At 55.3% G+C, this 23825-nt stretch overlaps 6 protein-coding genes across 6 annotated transcripts; 3 read left to right on the top strand and 3 right to left on the bottom strand.

Annotated features, from left to right (window-relative positions):
- Nucleotides 1-10: 10 nt before the first annotated feature.
- B0I36DRAFT_415091 (casein kinase II, regulatory subunit) lies at nucleotides 11-2263 on the bottom strand (the record flags this gene model as incomplete). The annotated part of the gene is made up of 4 exons (XM_046162030.1): nucleotides 11-354; nucleotides 1197-1667; nucleotides 1775-2020; nucleotides 2204-2263. 4 exons carry the CDS (start codon nucleotides 2261-2263, stop codon nucleotides 244-246), a joined length of 888 nt encoding a protein of 295 aa, XP_046009760.1. The 3' UTR covers nucleotides 11-243.
- Nucleotides 2264-3054: 791 nt separating this feature from the next.
- Nucleotides 3055-6474, bottom strand: B0I36DRAFT_249052 (RIC1-domain-containing protein; the record flags this gene model as incomplete). The annotated part of the gene is made up of 3 exons (XM_046150440.1): nucleotides 3055-3774; nucleotides 3824-5986; nucleotides 6052-6474. The coding sequence occupies 3 exons, from the start codon at nucleotides 6472-6474 to the stop codon at nucleotides 3055-3057; spliced, it is 3306 nt and encodes a 1101-aa protein (XP_046009759.1).
- Nucleotides 6475-7105: 631 nt separating this feature from the next.
- On the top strand, nucleotides 7106-8484 carry B0I36DRAFT_376266 (WD domain-containing protein; the record flags this gene model as incomplete). Its single annotated transcript, XM_046160438.1, has 6 exons — nucleotides 7106-7218; nucleotides 7359-7432; nucleotides 7489-7727; nucleotides 7787-8156; nucleotides 8214-8258; nucleotides 8321-8484. The coding sequence occupies 6 exons, from the start codon at nucleotides 7106-7108 to the stop codon at nucleotides 8482-8484; spliced, it is 1005 nt and encodes a 334-aa protein (XP_046009758.1).
- A 1615-nt stretch (nucleotides 8485-10099) lies between these two features.
- On the top strand, nucleotides 10100-13182 carry B0I36DRAFT_248138 (fungal-specific transcription factor; the record flags this gene model as incomplete). The annotated part of the gene is made up of 7 exons (XM_046150355.1): nucleotides 10100-10403; nucleotides 10479-10830; nucleotides 10889-10966; nucleotides 11036-11305; nucleotides 11359-12022; nucleotides 12092-12378; nucleotides 12444-13182. The coding sequence occupies 7 exons, from the start codon at nucleotides 10100-10102 to the stop codon at nucleotides 13180-13182; spliced, it is 2694 nt and encodes an 897-aa protein (XP_046009757.1).
- Nucleotides 13183-15940: 2758 nt separating this feature from the next.
- On the top strand, nucleotides 15941-17539 carry B0I36DRAFT_247925 (uncharacterized protein; the record flags this gene model as incomplete). Its single annotated transcript, XM_046150343.1, has 5 exons — nucleotides 15941-16647; nucleotides 16705-16882; nucleotides 16941-17021; nucleotides 17084-17209; nucleotides 17279-17539. 5 exons carry the CDS (start codon nucleotides 15941-15943, stop codon nucleotides 17537-17539), a joined length of 1353 nt encoding a protein of 450 aa, XP_046009756.1.
- A 1962-nt stretch (nucleotides 17540-19501) lies between these two features.
- On the bottom strand, nucleotides 19502-23392 carry B0I36DRAFT_366090 (uncharacterized protein; the record flags this gene model as incomplete). Its single annotated transcript, XM_046159240.1, has 4 exons — nucleotides 19502-22159; nucleotides 22216-22500; nucleotides 22585-23288; nucleotides 23356-23392. 4 exons carry the CDS (start codon nucleotides 23390-23392, stop codon nucleotides 19502-19504), a joined length of 3684 nt encoding a protein of 1227 aa, XP_046009755.1.
- Between the last annotated feature and the right edge of the window lie 433 nt (nucleotides 23393-23825).

Raw genomic sequence — 23825 nt, 5'->3', positions numbered from 1 at the left:
TCTTGCTTAAGGAACGTCAACCCATGATGGTGCCCATGCACTCGCGGCCGTGGCCAAAACGAACCACGACGTTCGGGGACAAACTGACGCTTCCAAGCCCGAACTAGACCCAAACATGCAACGGTTGGATCCCCACGAGCCAGACTACGAGACCAAAGGAGACAAAGGCAGGGTGGTTGTGCAGCGACCAGGCGTCGGACGCGGCTTGCCAGATGGGAGCTATTTGACTACATAGGGACTAGGCTACTCTCCCGACGGCCTGTATGGCTGGACGATGGTAGCAATGTCACTGCGGCCGTGTCTGGACCCACGGCCGTTGAGGACTGGCAACCCTATTTGTCGTGCGTCCCACTGCTGTACGTTGGTCGGTTGAAAAAAAGAATACGGAGCTCCTTGGGCTCCTGCCAAGGCCCTCTCGTTGGGTTTGGTGACTTCTTAGGCCCAGAGAGGACTACCCATCCAGCTAGTTTTTCTTTGTGATTCTGGCGGTATCCTTGCTTCTCCAGGCGGTGAGAGACACGAGCAAACGGCGTCGGATTCTGTGGCTGGCTTCTTGTTGGCCGTCTAGCTGATAGCTGAGGCGCGAGAATAAAGGTGCTGGATAGTAAGACCTGGTCGTTTATTTACGACGTGTCACAGTGGAAATTACATAAAATTATAGGTGATTGAGACTCAAGAAAGGCAGCAAGCTGCCATCAGCATAGAAATTGAAACTCATGCGACTGCTTAACCCAAGCCGTTGTCGAGATGTCTTGAAAGATGCGCCCACCCATATCCGGAGGCTTCAGGAGTTAGACTTCGTCGCATCGGTTGCTGTTCAAGTATCGTAATTTCGCGTTGGTCGAAAAGGATATATTACTATAGAAACGCCAATTCCGTGCAAGTTTGAGTTTGTGGTGAGTGGCATTTATGGCAATCACGTCCCCCTCAGATCTTGAAGAGCCAGAAAGGCGACACTGATTTACGCCGGGCTTGCCTCATGGCTGGTTCATGTTATCTCGACTCAGTTGTTTGTCGACGGCGTCCCCAGGGCCACGGCTAGCCGACGCAGAGTTCCGCGTCAACTCATGAAGTCGAGCTCGCATTCTCGACTTCGACTTGGAGAAGGCCAGTCGAACGTGCAAGAGCCTCGCGCTAGTCTGCCAATCCATGCCAATATGTTTCAAACTTTTTGACTCGTGTGCCTTTCATCCAACCACGTGCATGGCATCACCACCGCCCTCCGCTCCGTCCGCGCCGAGATCATCTTCCTCCTCTTCCTCATCCAGATCGTCCTCCACGACGTCGTCCTTGAAACCGCTCTCGACCTCGAGTTTCCGCAACCGCCGTAGCATGTCCGCCCTGTTGCCGTTCTGCCATCGGATCAGCGCCGCTGAGGCGTGCACTTTGAAGCCGTAGACCCGCGGTATGTATCGCTCCGCGCTCTTGGGTGGAACAAGCGCCGGGTAGACCTGAAACATGATGTTGTGGAAGGACGTGCCGAAGTACGCGCCGTCGATGGCGGCGTGGCGGCTTGACTTGGGGTTGTAGACATCCTCGCACCGCACGCAGTAGAGCTTGACGGCCTTTTGGCTGGGAACGTCGGTCTGGCCCATGGGCAGGAGTGGATGGGAGTGACAGAAGACTCGCGGGCATTTGCCAAAGTCTGCTTTCTTGTACTTGTCAAGCTGGAACAAGTGTCTCCATGTTAACACACCTGGGTCTTGCCTTGGGGAAAGAGATGCCACCATGTCCGCGTGACGAGTGTTGAGCGGACCAAATTTGCGTTTCTTACCATTTTAGCCAGTCCTCGTGTTGTTACTACATAACGAGCGTGGATGAGACCGTAAAGATGCCGAGCCGACTTTTCTATTGTTTCCCGCATCTCATCGTCGCAGTCGAGATCGAAAACATCGGTGATAAGGTCGAGGGCATACTGGTAGTACTGAACTTCCGTGTTAAGTCCGGTCAGGTTGAAACGGTCTGTCAAGTAGTCCTCGTCGATCTCGCAAAAGTATTCATTGCCCCGGGATGAGATGAACTGCGAACACGAGGTAGAGTCAGTTGGCCGTGTCAACGTTCCTGCCACAGTGTCTGCCGGTTGCAAGACGACGGGAGGGCCCCAGAAGACAGCCGCAAAGGGCCAGCTGCCCTTTCTGCCCACACCGATGAAGAGCACACGGGCAGACAGGAGCCACGGTGGTGTGGGATTGAAGAAACTGACCCAGTCGCGCCAGTAGCTCGTGTAGTCGCTGTCCGATTCCGAGGCGAACTCGTCCATCATGATGGGCACTGAGAGAGAGAGAGGGCCGCCGGGCGCCTCAGGTATCCTTATCGTCGTCTGTTCTAGGCTTGCGTGTCGGGGCAGGCAGCGGGGTGCATGCGGACCGAGCCTGTCGATAGGCGTGCACCGAGAGCGCGTGGGTGCGCAGAAGAGTCGGCGTCGTCGCTATGGTCGCCGCCGAGGGGAGTTTGAAGGTGCAGAGCCGTGCAGTGTACGCAATGGTATTGCTGGGAGGCGCGTCGTCGTTGCGGAGTGCGTCAGTGGGCGAGCCGAGTTGTGGTTGAAAAGATGCAGCAGCAGCTCCGGGTCGTGGTGATCGCCAGGCCCGCCTGCAAAGACTCGTGCCGCTGTGCCTGCACCGGGAGGGTCCTCATTGTCGTCGGGTTGGTGGGCTGCTTGGAGGGGCTCGCTGCACCTTGACCTTGCAGACCCCAGTGTCTACGCCTAACAGGGGAGCACCACCCCAGTGCCTGTTTGCTGTTAGTGAAGCACTTCATATGACAGAGCAAGCAGAGAACCCCCACCGGGTCCCCTATCGCAGGCACACCTAAGTATGATATCACCCAACCACTTATGACTTTCACGGTACATCAGGTTTCGACGCCAGATCGTCTCAGGCTCAATCAGTGGTTTGGATACGTGACCAGGGGAGGACACGACACGGACGTCCTCTGCCCCAATCTCGCAATGCCTGCAAGTCCTTCCCCTTATCTGTCCCCAGTAGCTAGCATCAGTAATTATGTTGGCGTGATTGCGTCTATTTAAGCTGTTCGTGTCCCAGATCCGACGGCTCACAGAGGACTAGCAGTACCGAAGCTACTGCCTTCGCTTGTCACAGACTGCCCATCTGAGCCTGTATCCGAGTTTCGTCGTCGGCGATGATGCTGCCGCCTCGATGACCCGTTGGCATGATAAGATGGCACCTCAAGCCTGCTCATCATGGCTGGCAGCACCTCGTCGGCGTCCTTCTTCACCCTCATATTGACCAACTCCATCGCCTCCTTCAACGTCTCACCCGTCTCGTCCATTGCAGCCAAGAAGCGAGCCAGCTCTTTGCACAATTCCCAGTTCTCCTCCCTGATCGCACGTGCGAATAGCCGTACTGACTGCTCCGAGGCTGCTTCCAACTCTTCAAACGTGTGGAGAATCAAGAGGTAACCTCCCGCCGTCTTCAGCGTACCACGTAGCAGAGATTCCTCAAATAGCTCCTGCGGTGGTGGCAGATATGCAAACAGCGTTCTCCAGGACCGGACCTCGGTCTTCCGCGTGCACTGCACAACGATATCATGGTACTGCCTGAACGAGGATAGCAAAGAGAGTACTCGTGGCAGCAGTGCGTCTTCTGGCTTCGGTGACGAGTCGACCTCCTCGTCAAGCACTTTGTGCAGCAATATCTCGAGCCCGTGTGCAAAGTATTCCAGTCCTTGATACTGCTGAGCAATCTGGAGGGCAGCTGCCGAGTTGTTGCTCTGCAAGTGGAAGCGCAGCAATTCTGGAACGAACAGGTGGGTCTATCCCGATTAGCATTTACAATGAAGCGAAGGGCAGATGTGTACCTACTCGTATTGCGAACCGGAAGAATGAGAAGTTGACATCTCTCCGCTGCACTAGATCCGGCTCAACACCGAGTACGATGCCCTTACCAAGAAGGACCGAAAGAGGATAGAAATCTAGCGGCATGGGAACGGCGGCAGGCAGGTCTTTAGTGCTATCGTCAGAAGCAGCTCTGAGAACATCATGTACGTCTGGCCACATCTTGAGCTCATGGCCTTCGAAAACCCAGAGAGAATTTCGCAGGCTGCCCTCTTCTGCCTCGAACGAGTAATTGTGGCTGGACTCTGCGCGAATGTTGACAGAGGATTGATCCTTCAGACTCGTGTAGTACTCGACAGAGTGGGATACGACACGCATATCATACTTGAGCTGGCCATCGTTGTTGACTGATGGCTGGAGAAGTACGAGCTTTCCGTCCACCAGGAAGAGAACGGAGGCAAAGGTTACATCTTGTGAAGGGTCGCCATTTACCATCTGGCTTTCAGGAAGGATCCAGCTGAGTCCCCTTACACGAGCCGGAGACCTCACAATACCGTGGAAGGCGATCTGGCCAACCTGGATAGGACGAACCGTGCCGTTGACAGGTGCGAGGATGAAGTGGTACAAGAGGTTGTCGTACGTATAGACCAGTAGCGAATCCTCGCCCGACGGGGTGATCAATACGATAGGAGCAGGCATTTCGTGTGTGAACATCACCGTCGAGCTGTCCAGGTTGGCCTCGCGGGAGTACAGACGCAGCTCGTATGAGCGATTGGCTTCTACGGCTGCGACTAATATATGCTGATACCAGCACATACCTCCCCTGACTTGAAACTCGTTTTCGGCGATCTCGTTGCTGAATGTTTTCCACCTTCCGCTGTTGATGCTGTAGTGCGCCAGGCCTCGTCTTCCGGCCACGGCCACGTATCGGCCGTCAGCCGAGACGACGGTACACTTGATCGGCCACTGATTCAGTAGATAATTTGACGGGACCCGCGCGGTATGCCAGAGGAAAGGCTCCGCAGAGATGCTGGTCAGATCGGGAAGGTCATAGCCTCTGTAGATCATGACACTCGTGGAGCTCTGCAGGACTGTCCGAAAAAGGTTGGGCGGACAATAGCAGCCGGTGACAGCGCTTCGAGCCATCTCGAGGGACCATATCGCACTGTCCTGGCTGCCAAGCAGAAGGAGTTCGCAGGAACCGCCAATCCAAGAAGCATCGGTAACGCCAGCTAGCCATTCTTCCTTGTTAGACGTTGTAATTGTAGGATCGGCACCAAAGCTTTGGCTCGCAGCTTTGCCAAACACGCTCCAAGTTGCCCACCCCTTGCTGTATCCGGCAAATAGGCAATAGCCGTCAGGCGAGTAGATCAAGGTTGTTATTGGGCCAGAAGCATTGGTCGAGACCTGGATCTCGTGTTTGTGAGAATGCGGGACGTTGCCTGAATAATCGCGGACTGAGTACACATGAATATTGCCATCGGCACAGCCTACAGCGATCAGGGAGAAACGCGCATTGATGACAGCTGTAACAGCTCGGTCATTTTCAGTCCGCGGCGTATGGATGCAATGCCCCTTGAACAGTTTCTTGGGGTCAGTCTCGGCACTTTTTGCGATTCGCTGCACAGCATATGCCTTGCCATCGCTCGTAACCCACGTGGATAGGTTCATCGGTCGATCATGGGTCATTTCTTTGATGGTGAGACGCTTCTTCTCATCCAACCATTCCATCTTGCTCACAAGCTCAGTACTGGTCTGGTTACCTGTGCTGTCTGGTGACCATCGAATACATTGTATGGCAGCGGGCTTGTGGGTGGCCACAATCAGCTCCTCATCGAGCGCAAGGACGCATTCTATGCCAGCATCGACCTTGATGACTCGTTTGAAGCGAATACTGATATCCTTGACACCAGGACCCTCGCCGGGGCCTAACAGGATCTGGTCAGGGGCCGTGTTTCCTGCCGCGCCGAAATGACTTTGTCTCCGCCGCTGGATGTTTGTGTGGTCCGAGAAGTGAGGCTTATACAGACGAGAGTCGGGATCTGTGGCTATTGAGTATGTGATGAGATAGCCGAGGCTTGTCTGGACAACAAGAATAGCCGAGTCAGGTCTCAGAAGAAGGTCGACATTGGTGCCATATGCTTTGAGCGATGGCTGTGATCGAATGACGATTGCTTGGACGACCGTAGGCTAAGACAACGCACACAGCAATCAGTTACATGTCTAGGGATCATGCGCCGTTCTCGGATGACTACCTTTGTTTGCCAGACAGCGATACTGGTCGCTGTAATGACGGCGAAAAGAGTACCACTGCGGGAGACCCTCAGAGCCAGCAATGGCTCAGATGGGTGGGCTAGCCCGTGACTGTAGGCTGCGAGGTCCTGGTGCGAACCGCCGAACTCCGAACCCAGATACCCATCGTGTTCAACCGACTTGATGCCCGGGGTGAAAGGGGTCCTCGGTCCTGGAGTGATCGGCGTGGGCAGCTCCGCATGGCCGGATTCCTGGGGTGCTGCCGTCGAAGATATGCTTGTGTTCCGCTCGCGATCTCTCTGGTTCGCTTCAACATCGGATTGCTCGTCGAGGCCATCGTGGGCAGTCAAAGCGCCGGGGTTGTTGGCGGTGGCTGCCGTTGTTGCCGTAACATAGATCCTGGGCGTCCCAACGGGCCAGTACATGACGACGTGACCGTGGTCCACAAGGACCTTTCATGCGCGGTCGGTCGCTCTTTTGCCGCACGCGACGATGTTCAGCTCATTGCATCGATTGGGTGTGCAGCGAGGGGGTCACGGGTGCTCGGGAGTCGTGACTTGGATTGTGCTGGAGAGCGAGCCAGGAACTCAGGAGCGGGTGAGGAGCTCCACGAGGCCGAGCTCCAAATGCAGGGCCGCCAGGGCAGTTGCACGTCACGGCCTCCTGGGACGACTCGACTCCACAGACACAACGCCAGGCCACCCCCACTCCGACCACAACCACCGACATTGTCTCCTTTGATAGGCTCCTGAATGCGCGTCAACGGCAAGCACGACACCAACCATACTGGCTTACACCGCTCTGAAGGGCGGGATTGTACATCGGCTTGGCTTCTTCTCAATATTTCAGGGCCGCCCGAGAGTAAAGTCCTGCTCCACGCTTTGACGTGCCGATGCACCAATTCTGCAAGCTGAGAAAGAACGAGAATCCTTGTTAAAGACGATTGGTTGCCTGTGGCTTGACGTTCAACACAGCTGACGAGCCAGCGAGCCACCTTGGCTACGTACATTACTCAAAAAGCGAACAGCGCGCTCCTCAACTCACCTGTGGAAAGTCATGGCTCGTCTGCAGGCGCGCATGTCTGTGGCGCCCGAGCGGATAAAGGCCCAGTTTCCTGGCCTCAAGCCAACCGTTTACGACGATCCTGCTGCCAGGAAGATCCCAAACAAGTAAGTATCTCCTGATCATTCTTGCGCCGAGAGTCTAAGGGCTCTTTACTTATCGCCTGAAATCAACCATGGTCTCCTCTTGCGAGCCTTGCACTTGCCTCTATGCCGCAATTAAGTATTGACACACGTTGCCTCCGCAGCATCCGAACGCTTGCTTGGAACCCATTGGGAACATGGATTGCGACTGGTTGTTCTGACAAGACACTCAGAGTCTGTAAGTCTGCATTGTTCTCACAGTCAACTCCGACGCCTTCAGCTAAAGCCTTTCAGGGAACGTTGACAAGCCCAATGTGCGACAAAGCACGGATTTGAAGGGACACACAACTCCAATCGAGAAGGTCGCCTTCAATCCTGTCAAGGAGCTCGAGTTATGCAGCGTAAGCGCCGATGGAACGGTCAGATTCTGGGACGTAAAGACCAAGGCTGTCCTGAACGAGATCAAGGGCCTGGGCGAGACGTTTACGCTGGCATGGGCTCCAAACGGCGAGCATGTAGTAGTGGGAAATAAGGTAAATGCCGGATCTTCAGATTCAGCGCGGACCTCTTTGTCACTGACCAGTCTGTGTAGGAAGACAAGCTTTTCGTGCTCTCCCCGTCACAGAATACACCGGTGTCAGAACACCCTCAATCAGTGCCAACCAACAATATAGCATTCTGCTGGAGTGGCCAGAGGATATTCGCGGCTACAGGAGATGGCAAGACGAGGATATTGTCATTCCCGGGCTTCGAGCCTGCCTACCAGTTTGACTACAAGGAAGGGCCGGAGGCGGAGTTCATGCTGCGAGGCCACACATCTTCATGCACAGTCGCTGAACTGCATCCGTACAACCGATTCCTCGCCACAGGTGGTACAGATTCCCTGATATCGTTATGGGATACAACCGAGTGGAATTGTCATCGCACGATCACGAAGATGGTTGGTCCAATACGGAGCATAAGTGCGCAACCTCATGACAACACTTTGACTGACAGCTCTGCTAACTCTTGGGATGAAGGCTTTTCTTGGGATGGTTTGTTCCTTGTGGGTGGGAGCGACGAGGGTATGTTCTTTCGTTGTTGGTCCGAGCTCAGTCGATTCGTAACTAATACTCATGGGCCTTAGGGAACGGTCTCGAAATCAGCTTATCAGAGACTGGCGAGCACCTTTGCACCTACAAGACGGCATCGCCGTCACCAACGGTGGCCTGGGCGCCAAACCGCTATGCCTTGGCGTACACTGATATGGGCAGCCTTCGGATCATTGGAGCAAGTGCGGGCAGCAAATAGGGAGGCATGCCCGCACTCACAGTGCCATACCAAGGCTCAGATTATCACGACCATTAGCTTGGTTCCGAAAAGTTTCCCAGCTGCTTGAGCGAGCGTCCGCAAAGACGCGTGTGGTAGGTTCACTCGAGTCGCGGCTTCTGTTCGAGTCTGGTGCTCAGATACTACGAACATCTCGGATGAATCATGTCCGAGCTGAGCCCTCAGCATGCTGTGGTTGGTCCTAGTGAGCAAGGGCTACCCACCCCGGCCGAATGAACATGCAATGCTTCAGGGGTCCTTTGAGTGGGCGGGTTCGGGCACTTCACCCTTGGGGCAAGTACATAGGACGTGATGCAGCACAATGTCCTTTCGCCGAGTATAAGTCTGCGTCGAGGACCGCATACAACGTTGAACTTGTGTCATCTTAGATTGTCAGAGGGTACTCCAGAGGAAGCCGAGGAATCAAATATTGTATGTGCTTCCAGGAAAATGTGTGTGATGAGACCAGAGCTACAGTAGGAGCTGTTACAGCTGGACCCCTTTGAGTACCTAGGTCCTTACATAAGCACACACGAAGACAGGCAGCCATCATCCGTACGTAAGACCGTTGCGACTGGGCAGCGTCCTTTATCTGCACAGCCCCAGCACGCTGGCTCATCAGAAGTAAACCTCTACGAAGGTTGTGATCAAAGGCGACGTGGCGTCAACGGCCCCCAATAAGAACCAGGACGGGCGTGCACCACAACGGGGGAGATGGTGATTCATGCAGTCTAGGCTAGCCAGGCAAGCACAAAGATCCTGCTCCGTAGGGTCGAGAGGAAGCAGGTCTCGGGCTCGTGATCGACATCAAAGACAAGGCATCATTGTTCTCTGACTCTGACTTTTGTTGAAGCCGCGGTGGGTGACCAAGTCTCGACTGTCTGGCCTATTATTAAGCAACAACGACCGCTCCAGAATCAGCCCTGTAAGAGGGCACATTCCGCAGCTGTTCGCCTGGGGGCTGGCAGCACTAATGCCCCGGCCTCCGTGCCGGAACCCCAGTGGTCAGGCTTGCCTGACGAATATGATTTGGGCGATCCTGCCGTCCTGCCCCACCCGGAAGCTGCACCCTGGACTCTGATATGAAGTGCCAACACTGGCACCTCATTAGCTTTAGCGACCAACCCGCTGACAGGCAACCCCCTTGCGCAACTTGTGCTGTCCTCCACCTGCGCTCTCCTCCGAAGGCTCCAGATCCCGAGACAGTCATCACGCCTGCCTGACACAATGTCCCTCTCGAGCTTTGCCTGCAACAGACTCCTGCGATAGCGACCTCACGAACGTGCACCTTCTCTCGCCAGGTCAGCCGAGCTTTTCGAGCCTGCAGTGCAACACCTCGGGAAGTCGACGTCTGCGCCGTTCGATTGCCGCACCCAAGGCCGCCATCCTAGAATCGAGAATCGAATGAACTAACGCCGCTATTGCACCAACGCCGCTATTGTACCCAGGCTTCTTACCAACGTCGTGGCTGGTCCTTTGACGACAAATATTGTTCCAACAAACCCGTCGGGGGCGGGACGCCGCCTCCTCTGAACGACTCTGGACACGACTTGCCTATAATTACCATATAACGACTGACTGATAGTAAACATCCGCCATGTCTCCCAACGATATCGAAGTTATCGATTTGTCGCCAGAAGACTCGGGCTCTCAGGCCGGGGACGACAGTCCTGTCGCCGGAAGCAATACGAAAGCTGGCGAGGACGCCCACGGGAATGCAAATGTACCAAAGCCAAAGCGACTGGCTTGTATGATTTGTCGCAAAAGAAAGCTCAGATGCGACGGTGTGCGACCGAGCTGTAGTACCTGTACTAGACTTGGCCATCAGTGCGCCTATGATGAAGTACGCAGGAAAAGCGGTCCGAAGAGGGGCTATGTGAAGGCCCTGGAGGAACGATTGAGTGAGTACAGTGATCGAGTACCAACACGGCCCAGCTCTGGTCTTCACGTATGGCTAACGTGTCTTTGGGTTTCAGAGCAAGTAGAGCAGCTTTTGTCGACCAAGGGCCAGGAGACGCCACCGGCAAACGCCGGCTCAGACAGAACTAATCGGCCCCGGGTCGCTTTCGACCAGACTCCGGCACAAGCAAACACATCCGCAACAGCCTTCCCCAGCATCAACCCTCCAAACAGTCATTCCGACCAGGCAGGAGTTTCTGGAGACTGGCACTTCAGCCAAGATCCTGCCCAAAATGCCGCAGCGGACGACTTCAATTTCGCCGCCAGCATGGGCATGGATTTGAACGGCATGGGAAACAACTTCACGTGGGAGATGATCGGATTGGGTCTGGACGAGCCTCTACCACCGCAAGAGACCATCGACGAGCTGTGTGTTTGCCAAACTCCGACCCTGTATTCTGCCCTATGCTAATGCCTTCCCGTCTAGTCATCAAGTGTATTTCGAGAAGATACATCCCTCTATGCCAATGATACACAAATACCGGTATCTGGCAGCGATGAACTTGTAAGTGTTTCTCAACTCGTACTGAGCCCGCTCCATGCCGCTAATCCACGCCGCTTATCCGCGGAAAAGGAGTCCCAACCAGCGCCCCCCCGTGTGCCTACGTTACGCTATGTGGACCTTGGCCTCTTCTGTCATGGACAAGTACCAAGGTCACAAGGATCTCTTCTACCAGCGAGCTCGGAAGTACGTTGAGATGGACTTCATGAAAGGATACGGAGAGCACATGATCTCGGTCGCACACGCTCAGACACACATTTTACTCAGCTCCTACGAGTTCAAAATGATGTACTTCCCTCGAGCTTGGCAAAGCACTGGTCAAGCTATACGGTTGTGTCAAATGTAGGTGCGGATTGAAGAGGCAGGCAAGGACTTGTTTGCTAACAACTCTGTAGGACCGGTCTCCATCGCTTGGATGGTGCAGGCCTTGAGGTCAAGGAGTGTCTCGCGCCGCCTCGCGACTGGACAGAGAGAGAAGAGAGACGACGCACATTCTGGATGGCGTTCTGTAACGATCGCTATGCTAGCATTGGCACTGGATGGCCCATGAGCATTGACGAGCGAGACATTCGATCCAATCTGCCTTCTTCCGAGGAGGCTTTCGAAATGAGTCGGCCGGAGCAGACGCAGCCTCTTACAGATTGTATGAATCCGACAGGGGCGACTAAGCTTTCCCCCTTCGGAGGCATTGTCCTAATGGCCTGTCTGTTTGGCCGAAACCTCGTCCACCTTCATCGCCCGGATACCGACGAAAAAGATCACGATTTGAATGGAGAGTTTTGGAAGCGGCACCGAAATCTTGACAACATTTTGCTGAATACCTCATTGTGCTTGCCTTCAAATCTCAAACTCCCAGCTGGACTAGGCAACCCCAATATTGTGTTCACAAACATGAACATCCACACATCGACAATATGCCTGCACCAGGCGGCAATCTTCAAAGCGGATAAGAATAGGCTCCCAGCGGCTGTCAGTGCTGAAAGCAAAGTTCGGTGCATTACCGCGGCCAATGAGATTGCCAGTATAATGAGGATGGTGTCTCACATGGATTTGTCTGCAGTAAGTCAACGCCTTGCAATTTGATCCACGCCAAGTCTATGACAGCTGACCATGAGCAACATCTATCAGATGAATCCCTTCATATCCTTTTGTCTCTATGTGTCGGCTCGCGTCTTCGTCCAGTATCTCAAGAGTCGGCCCGAGGACAGTCAAACCGCTGATTCGCTGCGGTTCTTACTGGCAGCAATGAATGCCCTGAAGCGCAAGAACCCGTTGACAGAGTCATTTCTGGTTCAACTTGACGTTGATCTTGAGGCGTTAGGATTGAAGATCCCGAAGCTGAAGTCTGCTTTCCCACGAAGCGAAGAAAGCGTAAGTCGTACCTTTTCCAATCGCGCACACATCACCAGAGCGGAGTGTAGCCTGATATTCGCTCTGGTCATATGGCTAACATGAAACAGGCTGTGTACAAGGAAATGAGGCTCCGCACGAATCCCGAAAACGTCAAGGGGCGTGCTGAGGGCGGCACCTTCAAGCATACCAATGAGTGCCAATTTTTGAAAATCGCAGAAGACGGAGGAAACCCCGTCGAGACTCCTGACCTGGTTGAACCTGAACCAGGTCCCTCGCAATCCGTGCACACGCAAGTCTGGGGCCGGTTCACACGAGGCGAGCAGTCTTTTCCTCCAGGGGAGGAGAGTGCTGGGGGAAATGGAGGCAACCTCGGCATGCCACCTTCGGCCTTTGGTCCAGGCTCGGGAAATGTGTTACTAGAACAACCTGGAGGCGACAACAGCTCGATTTCCATGACGACGAATCCAGATGGGTCATCGAACCGACCGACTCCGAACTCTAGTGGTACCTCGGACGTTCGCCGAAATGCCAGTAGGGATGCCGGGAGCAGAGACTCGTATGACGCAAGTCCAAGCACCACAAACGAAAATAGCTTAGCGGAAATGGAGGCAGCTGCAACCAGATTCTTGCAGCAGGCAATGAGCAACGGGTTTCACGCGCCTGGCGAGGGTGGCGGAGTTTCGTCTGATCAGCCTTTTCACGCAATCGGGACTTCAACAACAGTCGACTACACCATTGCAAGCGATTGGGATCCGATGGGAGGTCAGACCGGCGTAACGCCAGTTGCTGAGGGCGTGCTTCGAAGTCTGATGAACAACGGCGGTCCTATCGACTCGATGGACTTCGGGTGGGACACTGGACCATGAGGTCACATGCGTCCAGAGCATTGAAGCAGAGCATCGACGCATGGCAGTCATTGGCTCCGAACTAGTTGCATTCGGACAATTTCCGCCAGAAGCAGATGTGGGAATTGAAGCCCGGCATTGACAGGGCAGACACCGTGGAGAGAAGAGAGGGGTCACTTGCCCTGATGCTGTCAGCAGCGTTGCGAACGAGATGCCATGAACATTGCCGTTTCGGCAGGCACGTATCTGACACGACTGCACCAGCCGAGGACCCCCTGCATACAACAGGCGAGCTTCCCTCGCGCTGGCATGTGCATTTGAGGCATATGAGATGCTCGTAGGGCTAAGCAGGTTTCGGGAAGGTCAGTCCGGGAGGACAAGGTGTGGCACCGGGCACAGCGTCATTCACATGGCACGCCCGAGGGGCGAGCTGACCCCGATCTTGATGGTCCTAGCCTGACCCGCCTGCCTGCCTGGATGCTTGCCTGCATGCACGAGCATGTGCAGGCACACGAGGCCCCTCCCCCAGCTTTCGTGGATGCGGGCGCAGGCGGGTCGCACGGTCCCCACCGTTACCTCGGCACCGAGGTCGGCCGGGGCTGTTGGCCAGGGTTGGGATGGTGGCGCCAGGGGTCGCTGGACCATTCAAGACGACGTTGTGTAAGACGCAACGCAACGCCTCGGAGGTCGAGGCGGCGCAGGGCCTAATCGTAGAGGGCATGGCTCTCCTCAAGTCGGCCTGTCGAAGCAATTCTCATGAGTAATTCCCCCTGCAGCTGGGCGGCCGCGAGCAAGCTTCCCCGGATTTCCACTCCACGCTGCTTTCCGAATGCCAGATCTGTCAGGAAGCTGGCTCCGCAAGAGGCACTCGCAATTTCGCCATTGTCCATTTGTCACAGGCTGCAGCCACTGGCGGGGATCCTGCCCAGGGTTGCAGAGGCCTGTACCCCGTTGCTACAAAGGAGCAGGAATCCCGAGAGCCTCACTCGGCCGGGAATGTGGTGGTGTCCAGGCGCCCCACGTGCCCAGTTTGTACAGCATTTCGCCTGGTCCCCCCCTCCCTGTCACCCAGTGCCTTTTCAAGTAATTCTTTTGGTCGCCTGTAGTTTAATATCTTAGGCACTCTGTGTGCACATTTAGAGAGCGCTCTTATAATCTCTACCCTCTACCCAGTCATCAAACCTTACTCTCTTTGGCGAACTGCAGCTTTGGCCCCGGATCAACCGAGCGATTACCTTCACAACAGAAAAGGTACTGCTGGTAACCAAGTCCTTTCCGAGCCAGATTCAACCAACCCAAGGAACGGCAACTTGCTGCAAACCACCTGGTTAAATTTTGTTGTGGATGGCTCTGCGCGCCTTTGGTGACCAACTACGGCTTGAGCGAAGAGATCGCCTTGGAGCGGGTACCTCTTCTACCATCCAGCTCGCAAACAAACATTGTAAGTTTTGTTTGACTTGCTCGTTACATTACGTTTGCCTCAAACTCGTTCTGTTCTTTTGAGAGACTGCGTTGCGCCATGAGGATCACAACGGCGCCGAACTGGACGGAACCCCTGATGCATGCAGCATGCCACCTTGAACAGACCAAGGGCTGGGCGAAGATGGACGACACCTTGTCACTCGAGAAGCTCAAAGTCTCTCGCATTCACCAGTGCAATACTGAGGAGATGACTGCCATGCACGACCGTCGTATCTTCGCGGAAGGCCAGCAGGCAAAAGAACTGCTGGATGTATCTCGCCCGACAGGCCGCGCCAAATCTCGAAGGAAGGGTTCTGCTGTAGCGTTTGAGGCCTAAATGACGAGTGTCTCGGGCAAAGCAGGCGATTGTAAACGTTGTTTCGGAGATCCTTGTCTGCTTCTTGCGGCTCTCGAGAGAACAGCGACTTCACTTTTGCCAGGACCGCAGATGAACAAAAGCCAGCGATTCGGGACTAACACGGTGCTCAGTCACAATCCACGAGGGGGCCTCCTGACTGCGCGCCCTACCGTCCAGCCTATGACTGCCACAGTCATCACACCATGCTATTCGATCCAGCGGAGTGGCCTTAGCGAAACAGACCCGTTCCGGACCACGGCCCCACCCCGGACAGCGCCGCACCTGGCCCGGCTCCCCTCGACGGCTCCGGCGCCGGGCATGGACCCGGCGGCAGCAGCTGCCCCGCCGTTCACGGCCGCCCCTGCTGAGCCCAGCCTGCAACACTACTCGCACCTGCGAGACACAGCTCCTGGGCACCACCTTCTTACTCAGCAGCGTCTGGCTAGACAGCAGCAGCAGCAGCAGCAGCAGCGCCGGCACTCTCAGCACCACCACCAACAGGGCCACAGACCAAATGTTTACGGGCTACCAGACTTTACCGAGCCTCTGCACGCCGTCCCTTCGTCTCCCGCTTTTGATCCTCACCTGCCCGACTTGCAGCGCCTCGACACCTCTGCGAGCTTGTCGCTGGGCCGCGATGGCGCATACTCACAAGTCAAGCCGTGCCGAGACTATGAGCGCGACCAAGCCTCGCAGTTAACTCAGATCCACATCAATGCCCATCAGCACCAGGTTCATGGCAACCTCTCCGGCTCTCCGCACCACCAGCATGTCGCTCACGCTCAGCATCATGTGGCACCCTCGCCATTGACGCCGTCGCCACACCCGGCTCCTCAAACCATGGCACCGTTCTTGCCTTCTGTTCTTGGTCCCCACACCATCAGCACTCCCACCATCCAGGCCACCCAGCTTCACCAGGACGATGACCTCTTCAAGTCACCCCTCCATCCAGGGAGTCTGATGGGGCACTCCAGCACAGACGCGATCGAAGCGAGACCACACGGCCAGCTTGTGAGCAGGATTGTACTTGACCCTCCGGATCTAGATGCCTGGCGTGAGAGGCTATTCAATGTGGACGATACAATCATCTTGACCAACGAGCAATTCGAGACCTACTTCCCCCATATAGACAACGTGTACTCCCACCGGTCAACCCAGCGGTACAAACGCAAGCCATTCATCTCACACTATTGGGACTGCCGCATGAAAGGTCGGCCGCCGGGAACTCCAAAATCCGACGACCCCGCCAAGAAGAAACGAAAGCGGAACGCGCGCGAGCGAGACTTGTGTGATGTCAAGATCAAGATCACCGAGTACTTCCCTGGTGCCACGATTCAGTCGGACCACGACGAGCAGCACACTTTTGTCGCAGATGGCCTTGCCGGTGGTCAACCAGGCATGGACGGCGAGAAGTTCTGGACGATACAGCGGGTGAATGGAAACGGCGGAAATGGCAAGGGCGACGGGGTTGCTGGTCCTCACAAGCATTCGCTCGACAAGAGCGACCAGATCAAAAAGTCGACAGTGCAGCGGTATCTGACGACCCAGGAAAAGGAAGCCAGGAAGGCGCAGAAGCCGTTTCAGCGAAGGCCCTCCGGGCAGGCCGTGCAGACGATCAAGAAACACAACAAGGAGCACGATCTGAAGCTCTACGCAGCCTGCTTCTGGTAAGACGTCGACGCTCCCTCGAAGTGACTCGGGCAAGGCTGATGGGGCGTTATTAGTCCCTTTTCACAAAGAGTGTGGATAGCATTGGAAGCCAAGGGCATGGCCTATCAGTATTGCGAGACGGATCCGTACAGGAAGCCCACGCAATTGCTCGAGGCCAACCCTCGGGGTCTGGTGCCTGCGATCCGTGAAGGAGACTGGGCCAGCGGCGAGAGCTCTGTGATTCTGGAATATGTGAGTAGTGTCTTGCTTGAACCACGTGGGTGCGAGAAGCTGACCAACAAATGGACAGCTTGAAGACAGGCACAGCGGAGTGCCCCTCCTCCCGACGGATGCCAGGCTGAAAGCCAACTGCCGGCTCTGGATCGATCATGTTTGTGGCGAGACGGCTAGCCTCTAACAGGCCTAGAATATAGTACTGACTCAACAGTCCAGATCAATGTCAAGATTGTGCCCGGCTTCTACGCTCTGGCTCGAGCGTACGACTCCACGAAGCAGTTTGAACGCACCGAGCGGCTCCAGGCAGAGATCACTGCGCTTGTTCAAGCTGCGGACGAGAGGGTGCGTAGCTTTGCCTCATAGAATTGCTCGATATGAAGTGCCATGTCACTGACTGCATGGCTTTCACAGGGGCCCTACTTTCTGGGGACTGACATGTGCCTTGTCGACATACACTTCGCGCCGTTTGCAATCCGCCTGTCGCGGCTATTCCGCGACCGGACGATGTGGCTTGATCCCATGCCAGGCACAAGGTGGCACCAGTGGGCTAATGCTCTCGAGCACAACCCACACGTCCAAGCCACTTTAAGCAACAACGAGCTCTACACGGAGACATTTGACCTGTACACGATGCCCGGTCCTCAGCACTCTGACCAGCTTCTCGATTTATGACACAGATAACGAGCCACGGACTCATTCGACAACAAAACCATTTCACGATCTTTACGACGACGCTCTCATATTTGTCCGACACCCATTTTGCAAACAGGGTTCTGCGCGCAGAGGGCGGCTTCCCAGTTCAACACCAACTGAGCTCTGATGGGGCAAGTCGACCGGAGCGGCTGAGCCCAGGGAGGCATGACACGCATGTTGGATGCAGGGGAGGACGACCAGGGTTGATCAGAGATCGCCTGAACTTTAACAACTTGTTAGAACCAAGCAAGGTGTTTTCCTGGACTTTCACAAGCCTCCGACGAGGGTAGTCACATGTCGTCCGCCCTAGGGAAATTCGACCCCTGAGGGCTGCTAATCGTGTGGGGAAGATCGAGGGGAGGATCAAAGTTGGCACAAGAGAGGCCCTTGCATCATCGCCAACACCACCACCGCCAATACCAACTTTGCCAATTGCATGTACGAACTATAGCGGGTATGCTGTGGGCCGGAAGCGTAAATCATAGTCACGCGTTTGCCGCTGCTGCGGGGTCGTCCCGAGGATTGCGACGGCACATGGGAAAAAGTCTACGACGAGGGCCTTCCTCGACTCTTGGTTTGTGATTTGGTCCCTTGTGAGTGTGATGACCACGACGTGCGTGCGTGTGTGCAGGAGGCCCTGCCTCGATCCGGAAAGCACCTCGTCGGCCGAGACGACAGGACAGGGGGGGGGGCGTTGGGGTCTGTAGTGTAAGTTGCTGTGCCTGTCCTATGCAGGTTGAGAGCATGCATCTCTCACCCATCATCTGTAAACCATCTTTTCATGCGCAGCATCCCGGGAATACTATACCCTCCTTCTTCTTGTGCCTAGTCTACGACCAGGCATGAAGGGCAATGGCAGGTCGGCGGCATGTTCAGTAGCCTATGTCCCCGTAGAATACGACTGTCAGCATTACCCAACCCCCCAACTTGACGAGCCTCCTTGAAGGCTAGACTCGGTGGGACATGTATGTGCATACGTGTATAGGTGGCGACGCGGCACTGCACTGCACGGCACTGCATGAAATGAAATGACGTGCAGCATCGCGTACATGGAGAGAGGGCGGAGAGAAAAGGGGAACCGGGACGAGAGGCCAGCAGTAGTAGTATCAGCCGCGGGGGAGGAGGAGGAGGAGGAGGAGGAGGAAGATCTGACTGACACAATGGCCCTCCCGAAAAGGTTGAGCACAACGGTATGACTTTGAAAGCCAAACCACACGCGCAACCTGTAACCTGTACACCTTGCTATCGTTTCTTCTTCACATTCTTATTTATTCTTCTCCTTCTTCTTCTTTTTCCAGTGTTTCCCTCTGTCGCGGTAGCCGCAGCAGCCGCGGGCACGAGCGCTTGCGGCGGCAGACCGTCAGGACTGTTGGGCTGCTGCTTGACAGGTTGCTGGCTGTATAGCCCACAGTACGGATATAACGATCCAGACAATAGGGATAGAGAGAGAGAGAGAGAGAGAAGAGCCAGAAAGAACAATGGACTCACAAAAGAGAGATTTACAAACTCTGTATGGAGAGAAGGGCGTGAAACTGGCCGGGGGGATGTGCAGGAACAATAACTAATATGGCAAAGGCGCAGAACGCAAAAAGTGCGATGTAAACAACATGCAATGTTGGCAGTGCGATTCACACCAGCACTTCATGTCTTCTTTCGTTCGTAGCGTACCACTTCTTAGGCGTCATTGGCCTTTTTGGTTGTACTTCTCCCAAAGGTTGGAGCGAGTCCATTTCATTCATTCTTTAATCTACTTCTTGTGGCCGCTCTGACAACTAACTGCCCAACGCTTTCCCCAACCTGTAGATTCCCTGGGCTGTGTGTGTACGCTCTTTCATCCTGCGTCCGAGTAGTCTATCAATCGCATCTCGGCGTGCTACAGGCTGCGCTCAACGACGCAATAAATTCCAAACTCGAAGTATCCAGGTATCTCTGCACTGCGTTTCAAATGGACGATATCGTCGACGCACTGCTCAAATTCGTCCCGCTCGTGCCCATTGCTTCCTGAGCTCCAAAGCTGCCTAGCCCCGGCGATGTTTGCCGTGAAGCGGAAGCCGATGTCGTCGTTGATGACGGAATGACCGTCGTCATCGTCGCACGCAGCGCCAGGATGCGGACGGCCTCGGCGCGCTTCTGCTCGAATAGCCGTCCCCGTTCCTGCTCCCGTGCCATGTGGCGCATCCTCATGTCCTGGTCGGCGTGCGCGTCAGCTTTGATCCTGTCGTAGTTGAGCGTCTCGAGGGCCTTCGGCCACAGCCGGTCCAGCTTGCGCGCCGTCGCCTCAGGAACGCAGGTTGGCGGCTCATCAGCCGGCCGGGGAGCCGAAGAACCGCCCCAGTGGCAGTCGAATCTGAGCTTGGCTTGTCGGGTGACATCGTCTGAGCCCCAAAACACAATAATGTCGCCATGATGCAGCTTCATCCAGTAGCGGCTCGGGGCGAGCGGCTCCTTCGGCTCGTTGGGCTGCAGCGGATTGTTGTTGATGCGCAAACCGTTCGTGGCTTTGGTCGAGATGTAAAACGCAAACGTGTCTGGTTCTGGGGACGCACGCATCGTCCTGCTTGACGTGGAGCGGGCAGCATCCCACGGCCGAAAGTCACTTGTGCTTCCTGTATAGCCTTCGCGCCACAGCAGAATCCGGAAGGCGTTCTTTGGGATCTTGGACTCGGTCGCAGGTTGATAGACCGTAGTGTTACTTCGTTCTCGACCCCAGGAGATGACTGGATCTTGCAAATTGAACGAAATGTTGGGGACGAGCGAACCTTGGGCGGAACGAAACGTCGCTACTGTAGTCCTCGGCGTGCGTAGCGTCTGCACGACCGCAGGTATTGGATGGTCGATGGACAGAGTATCCGGTATGGAAACCTCATCGTCACTGCGGGAAGGTACAGGTGCAGTGGGCGGGATGTCCCAGTCTTCGTCAACAGTCCGGCTGTCCCTCTTCAACAAAGCAGGACGTGTTGCATCGGGAACTACCAGCTTGTCGGTCTCAGCATGATGCGTTGTCGGCGGGAAATGCCGCATGGCCAGCTCCCAGAGAGGCGATCGACCAGGCCCGAACTCTTCCTTCCTTCGCTCTGCAGCGAGCTCAAACGCGTTGTATTGCAAATGTGTCATCTCTGGGTAGTTAAGATGCCAGGTATCCTTATTCGAGCTGTCCCAGAATGTTGTCTTGTGGAGCGGATAGTCAATCTGCCTGCCAGATTCGTTCTTCGCAATCGGTGGGACGCTCGCGAAGAGAGCAAGCTCGTCATCGTCACTCACCCGCGACTCGGTGTCGCCTTGTGACTTGAGCCTCTTCATAGAAGGCTTGACGTATGACCCGGACGACTCAAATTCATCACTTGTATCATATGCGGGCTTCCTTTTGCTCGTAGTGAACTCGCTGATGCCCGAAACATTGGCGCGTGACGCCATGTTGAGGTCGCCAAATATTGATGAAGCCCCGCCAAGGCTTTGAGAGGGCATCCCTAGAAGCACACTTCTGGTGTTTCCATTTGCAGACGTCTCGACAATGGCAGAGACGCTCCGCGACAGCGGGCCCTTTTGCCGTGGCGTCGACAGACCTCCCGAGTCCTCAAAGCTGTCGAGGATTTCCGACTCTTGGGCGTCCGTCCCATCGTCAAAGCTTGACTTTGACACCGGCAAGTTCAGACGATCCTCTGATATTGCGCCTGAGCTCCCAAGCGCAGAATTGTTTACTTCTCCAAACAAACGGTTGCCGCCTCCTTGATTCTGTGTGTAGTTCTCTTTCTCCGACTCGTATTCCATGGAGAAGTCGGGTTCGGGCTCTTGGAGCGAGTCGGCACCGTCCAACGAATCGTAACGCGCAGGGCGGTCGTCCAAGCTCAGCTGTGAGGCACCGTGTCCCAATAGATGATCTTCGTCCTCGTCGGATATCTCGTCAAAAGACTCAGTGCCGCTGGTCAGCCAGGCGTGGTTGCGCAGCTCGCTGATAGTTGCTCGAGTCTCTGGCCGCACGTGGATCATTCGTGAAAGAAAGTGGATACCGGTCTTGGATATTGACGCCTTCTCCAACGGTATGGTGTTGAGAGGGTGCTTGACGATGTGGTCGAGCAATTCTGTGTAAGTAATGCCGTTTTTCACGGGAAATGGCGGGCTTCCTGTGAGTGCATAGAACAGGACTCCTCCAAGAGACCACACGTCTACAGCGTGATCATATCTCTCACGTTCCGCCCGCGGTATTTTGCGGTGTGTTCGCCGGCCATGGTCGTCATAAGAGGCGAATTCGTTGTAGACCTCCGGAGCACAGTACAACAATGTCCCGCAAAACGTCTTGAGAAATGTCTGCTCCGTGTCAATCATCTTTGACAATCCAAAGTCGGTAAGCTTCACCTCCAGTGGGCTAATCGAATGCACAAGGATGTTGTCTGGCTTGACATCGCGATGCGTAATCTTGTTGTCGTGCAGGTAACCGAGAGCGTCTGTTAGCTGGTCGGCGAGGATCTTGCCGGCATTCTCGACGACAGACCCGTTGTCCAGGATGAGCTTGCCCAAATCTCCGCCTGCCACATACTCCATTATGATGATCATCTGGTGCGCCTCCCAGTCAAAGTGCTCAATGTACTGGACAATGTGTGGCTATGAGATTGTAAGCAAGATCCGTTTCCAGTCTCACAGGGGTATACTGTACTCACGTGCTGCACCGCTTGCATGATTTTCATCTCGTTTTCCACCTTTTGATCAAGAACGCCATTCTTCATGAATTTCCGCTTGTCAAGCTCTTTTGCAGCATACGGGGATCCGTCGTATTTCGATGTGACCTTGTAGACTGTGGCAAAGGCGCCTTTGCCAACAACTCCCACACGCGCATATTTCTCGCCTCCCCTCCATTCTCGAGGGATATGCGGCATTGTTTCTGCCGGTGTATGCTCAATCTCTTTTGTCTTGGCTCTATTGAATGGTGGGGGGAACAGATTGACCTGCGAGGACGAGAGAGATGTGAGTCACAGAGCCAGGGATTGTAGGCAGCAACGCGTGTGGGTAGCATCAGGGACAAAGCTTACATGACCGCTTGGCCCAGGACCAATAGTCCGATTGGGATCTTCCTCACTGATTCCCTTGACCCGTCGCAGGTACGCATTCAGGTTCCGCAGGTATGCTGCCTCAGTGTCGCCGTCGCGGCGTGGTATTCTCACAAGAAACATCAGGTCACTATCTGTATTCACCATGATGATTTTGATCTGCGAGCCGCTCTCGAGGATCCGCTTGTACGCTGAAGACTGGCGCTTCGGGTCTGGCTTGCGCAGGAGCTTGTTGTCGACGACGGTGCCATTGGTGGACTGATCCTCGAGCATCACGCTCCCGTGCTGGTTGACGTAGATGCGGAAGTGGACGTTGCTAACGCGCTTGCCCGGATCATTCGCGAAGCAGATGTCGCAGCGGCCGGGATTCCGACCAAAGGCGAAGCCCATGCGAGGATCCTTGACGGCAGCTGAGAGCCGGAGCACGATGGCATGGTCGCCCAGCCCGCGGGTCCTACCGAAATCCTGCGCATCATCCTCGAGGTAGAGGTCGGAGTCGATCGCGTCGGCAGTGTAGCGTCCTACGGTGTGGCGGCTGTATTCGGAGGAATTGGCGAAGCGCAGGACTTCGCGGCTGGCGTTCTCGCTATTCGGATAAAGCAGGCATACTATGTCGGAGATGTCCTCGTCGGTGAAGCCAGAGTTCTGCTTGCCAAATCGTCGCGGGTCCAGGGCATTTTGGGTAGCTGCACGGGTCAGAATTAGCAGGTGTCGGTCAAGGAAACGCGCACACGGGCGAAGGCAATGACCAACCTTGTTGTGTAGCTTGGGAATCGTCAGTTGAGTCCATTGGGACAGCAAAGCGATGCGATGCCGGGCACGGCCAGCGCGGCCAAGCTACGCGGTGAGATGGCGCAGGGCGAAAAGGTTTGGGTGGATGTACCGACTGCAAGAAGCAGGTTCAGGCAGCCGGCAGGCAGCAGAGGAGGCGGACAGGGTATGGCGAGATCGTGAAGACGGAGTCGCTCACTGAAGAGGTAATAACGGCATGCTATGGTGTCTGTTGAAGCCAAGGTTATAGTGGTGTCGGCTGTGCGAGTCGTGGGACGGGCTGAACAGAGGGTGGGAAAGTCGCGGATAGCTTGCCGGTGGGGTGTTTTTGGTGGTTGCGCCGGCGACGAGCGGGATGGCAGGCCAGTGGGAGCGGAAACGGGTAGACTTAAGGTTACGGGAGAAACGTCGCACCAGGGTCCTCGTCCAGAAGGGCTCGGCGGGTTAATAGC

Source organism: Microdochium trichocladiopsis (genome assembly GCF_020744255.1).
Source record: "Microdochium trichocladiopsis strain MPI-CAGE-CH-0230 chromosome Unknown B0I36scaffold_8, whole genome shotgun sequence".
In the NCBI taxonomy this organism is placed as follows: Eukaryota; Fungi; Ascomycota; class Sordariomycetes; order Xylariales; family Microdochiaceae; genus Microdochium; species Microdochium trichocladiopsis.
This window is presented reverse-complemented; position numbering and strand designations above follow the sequence as displayed.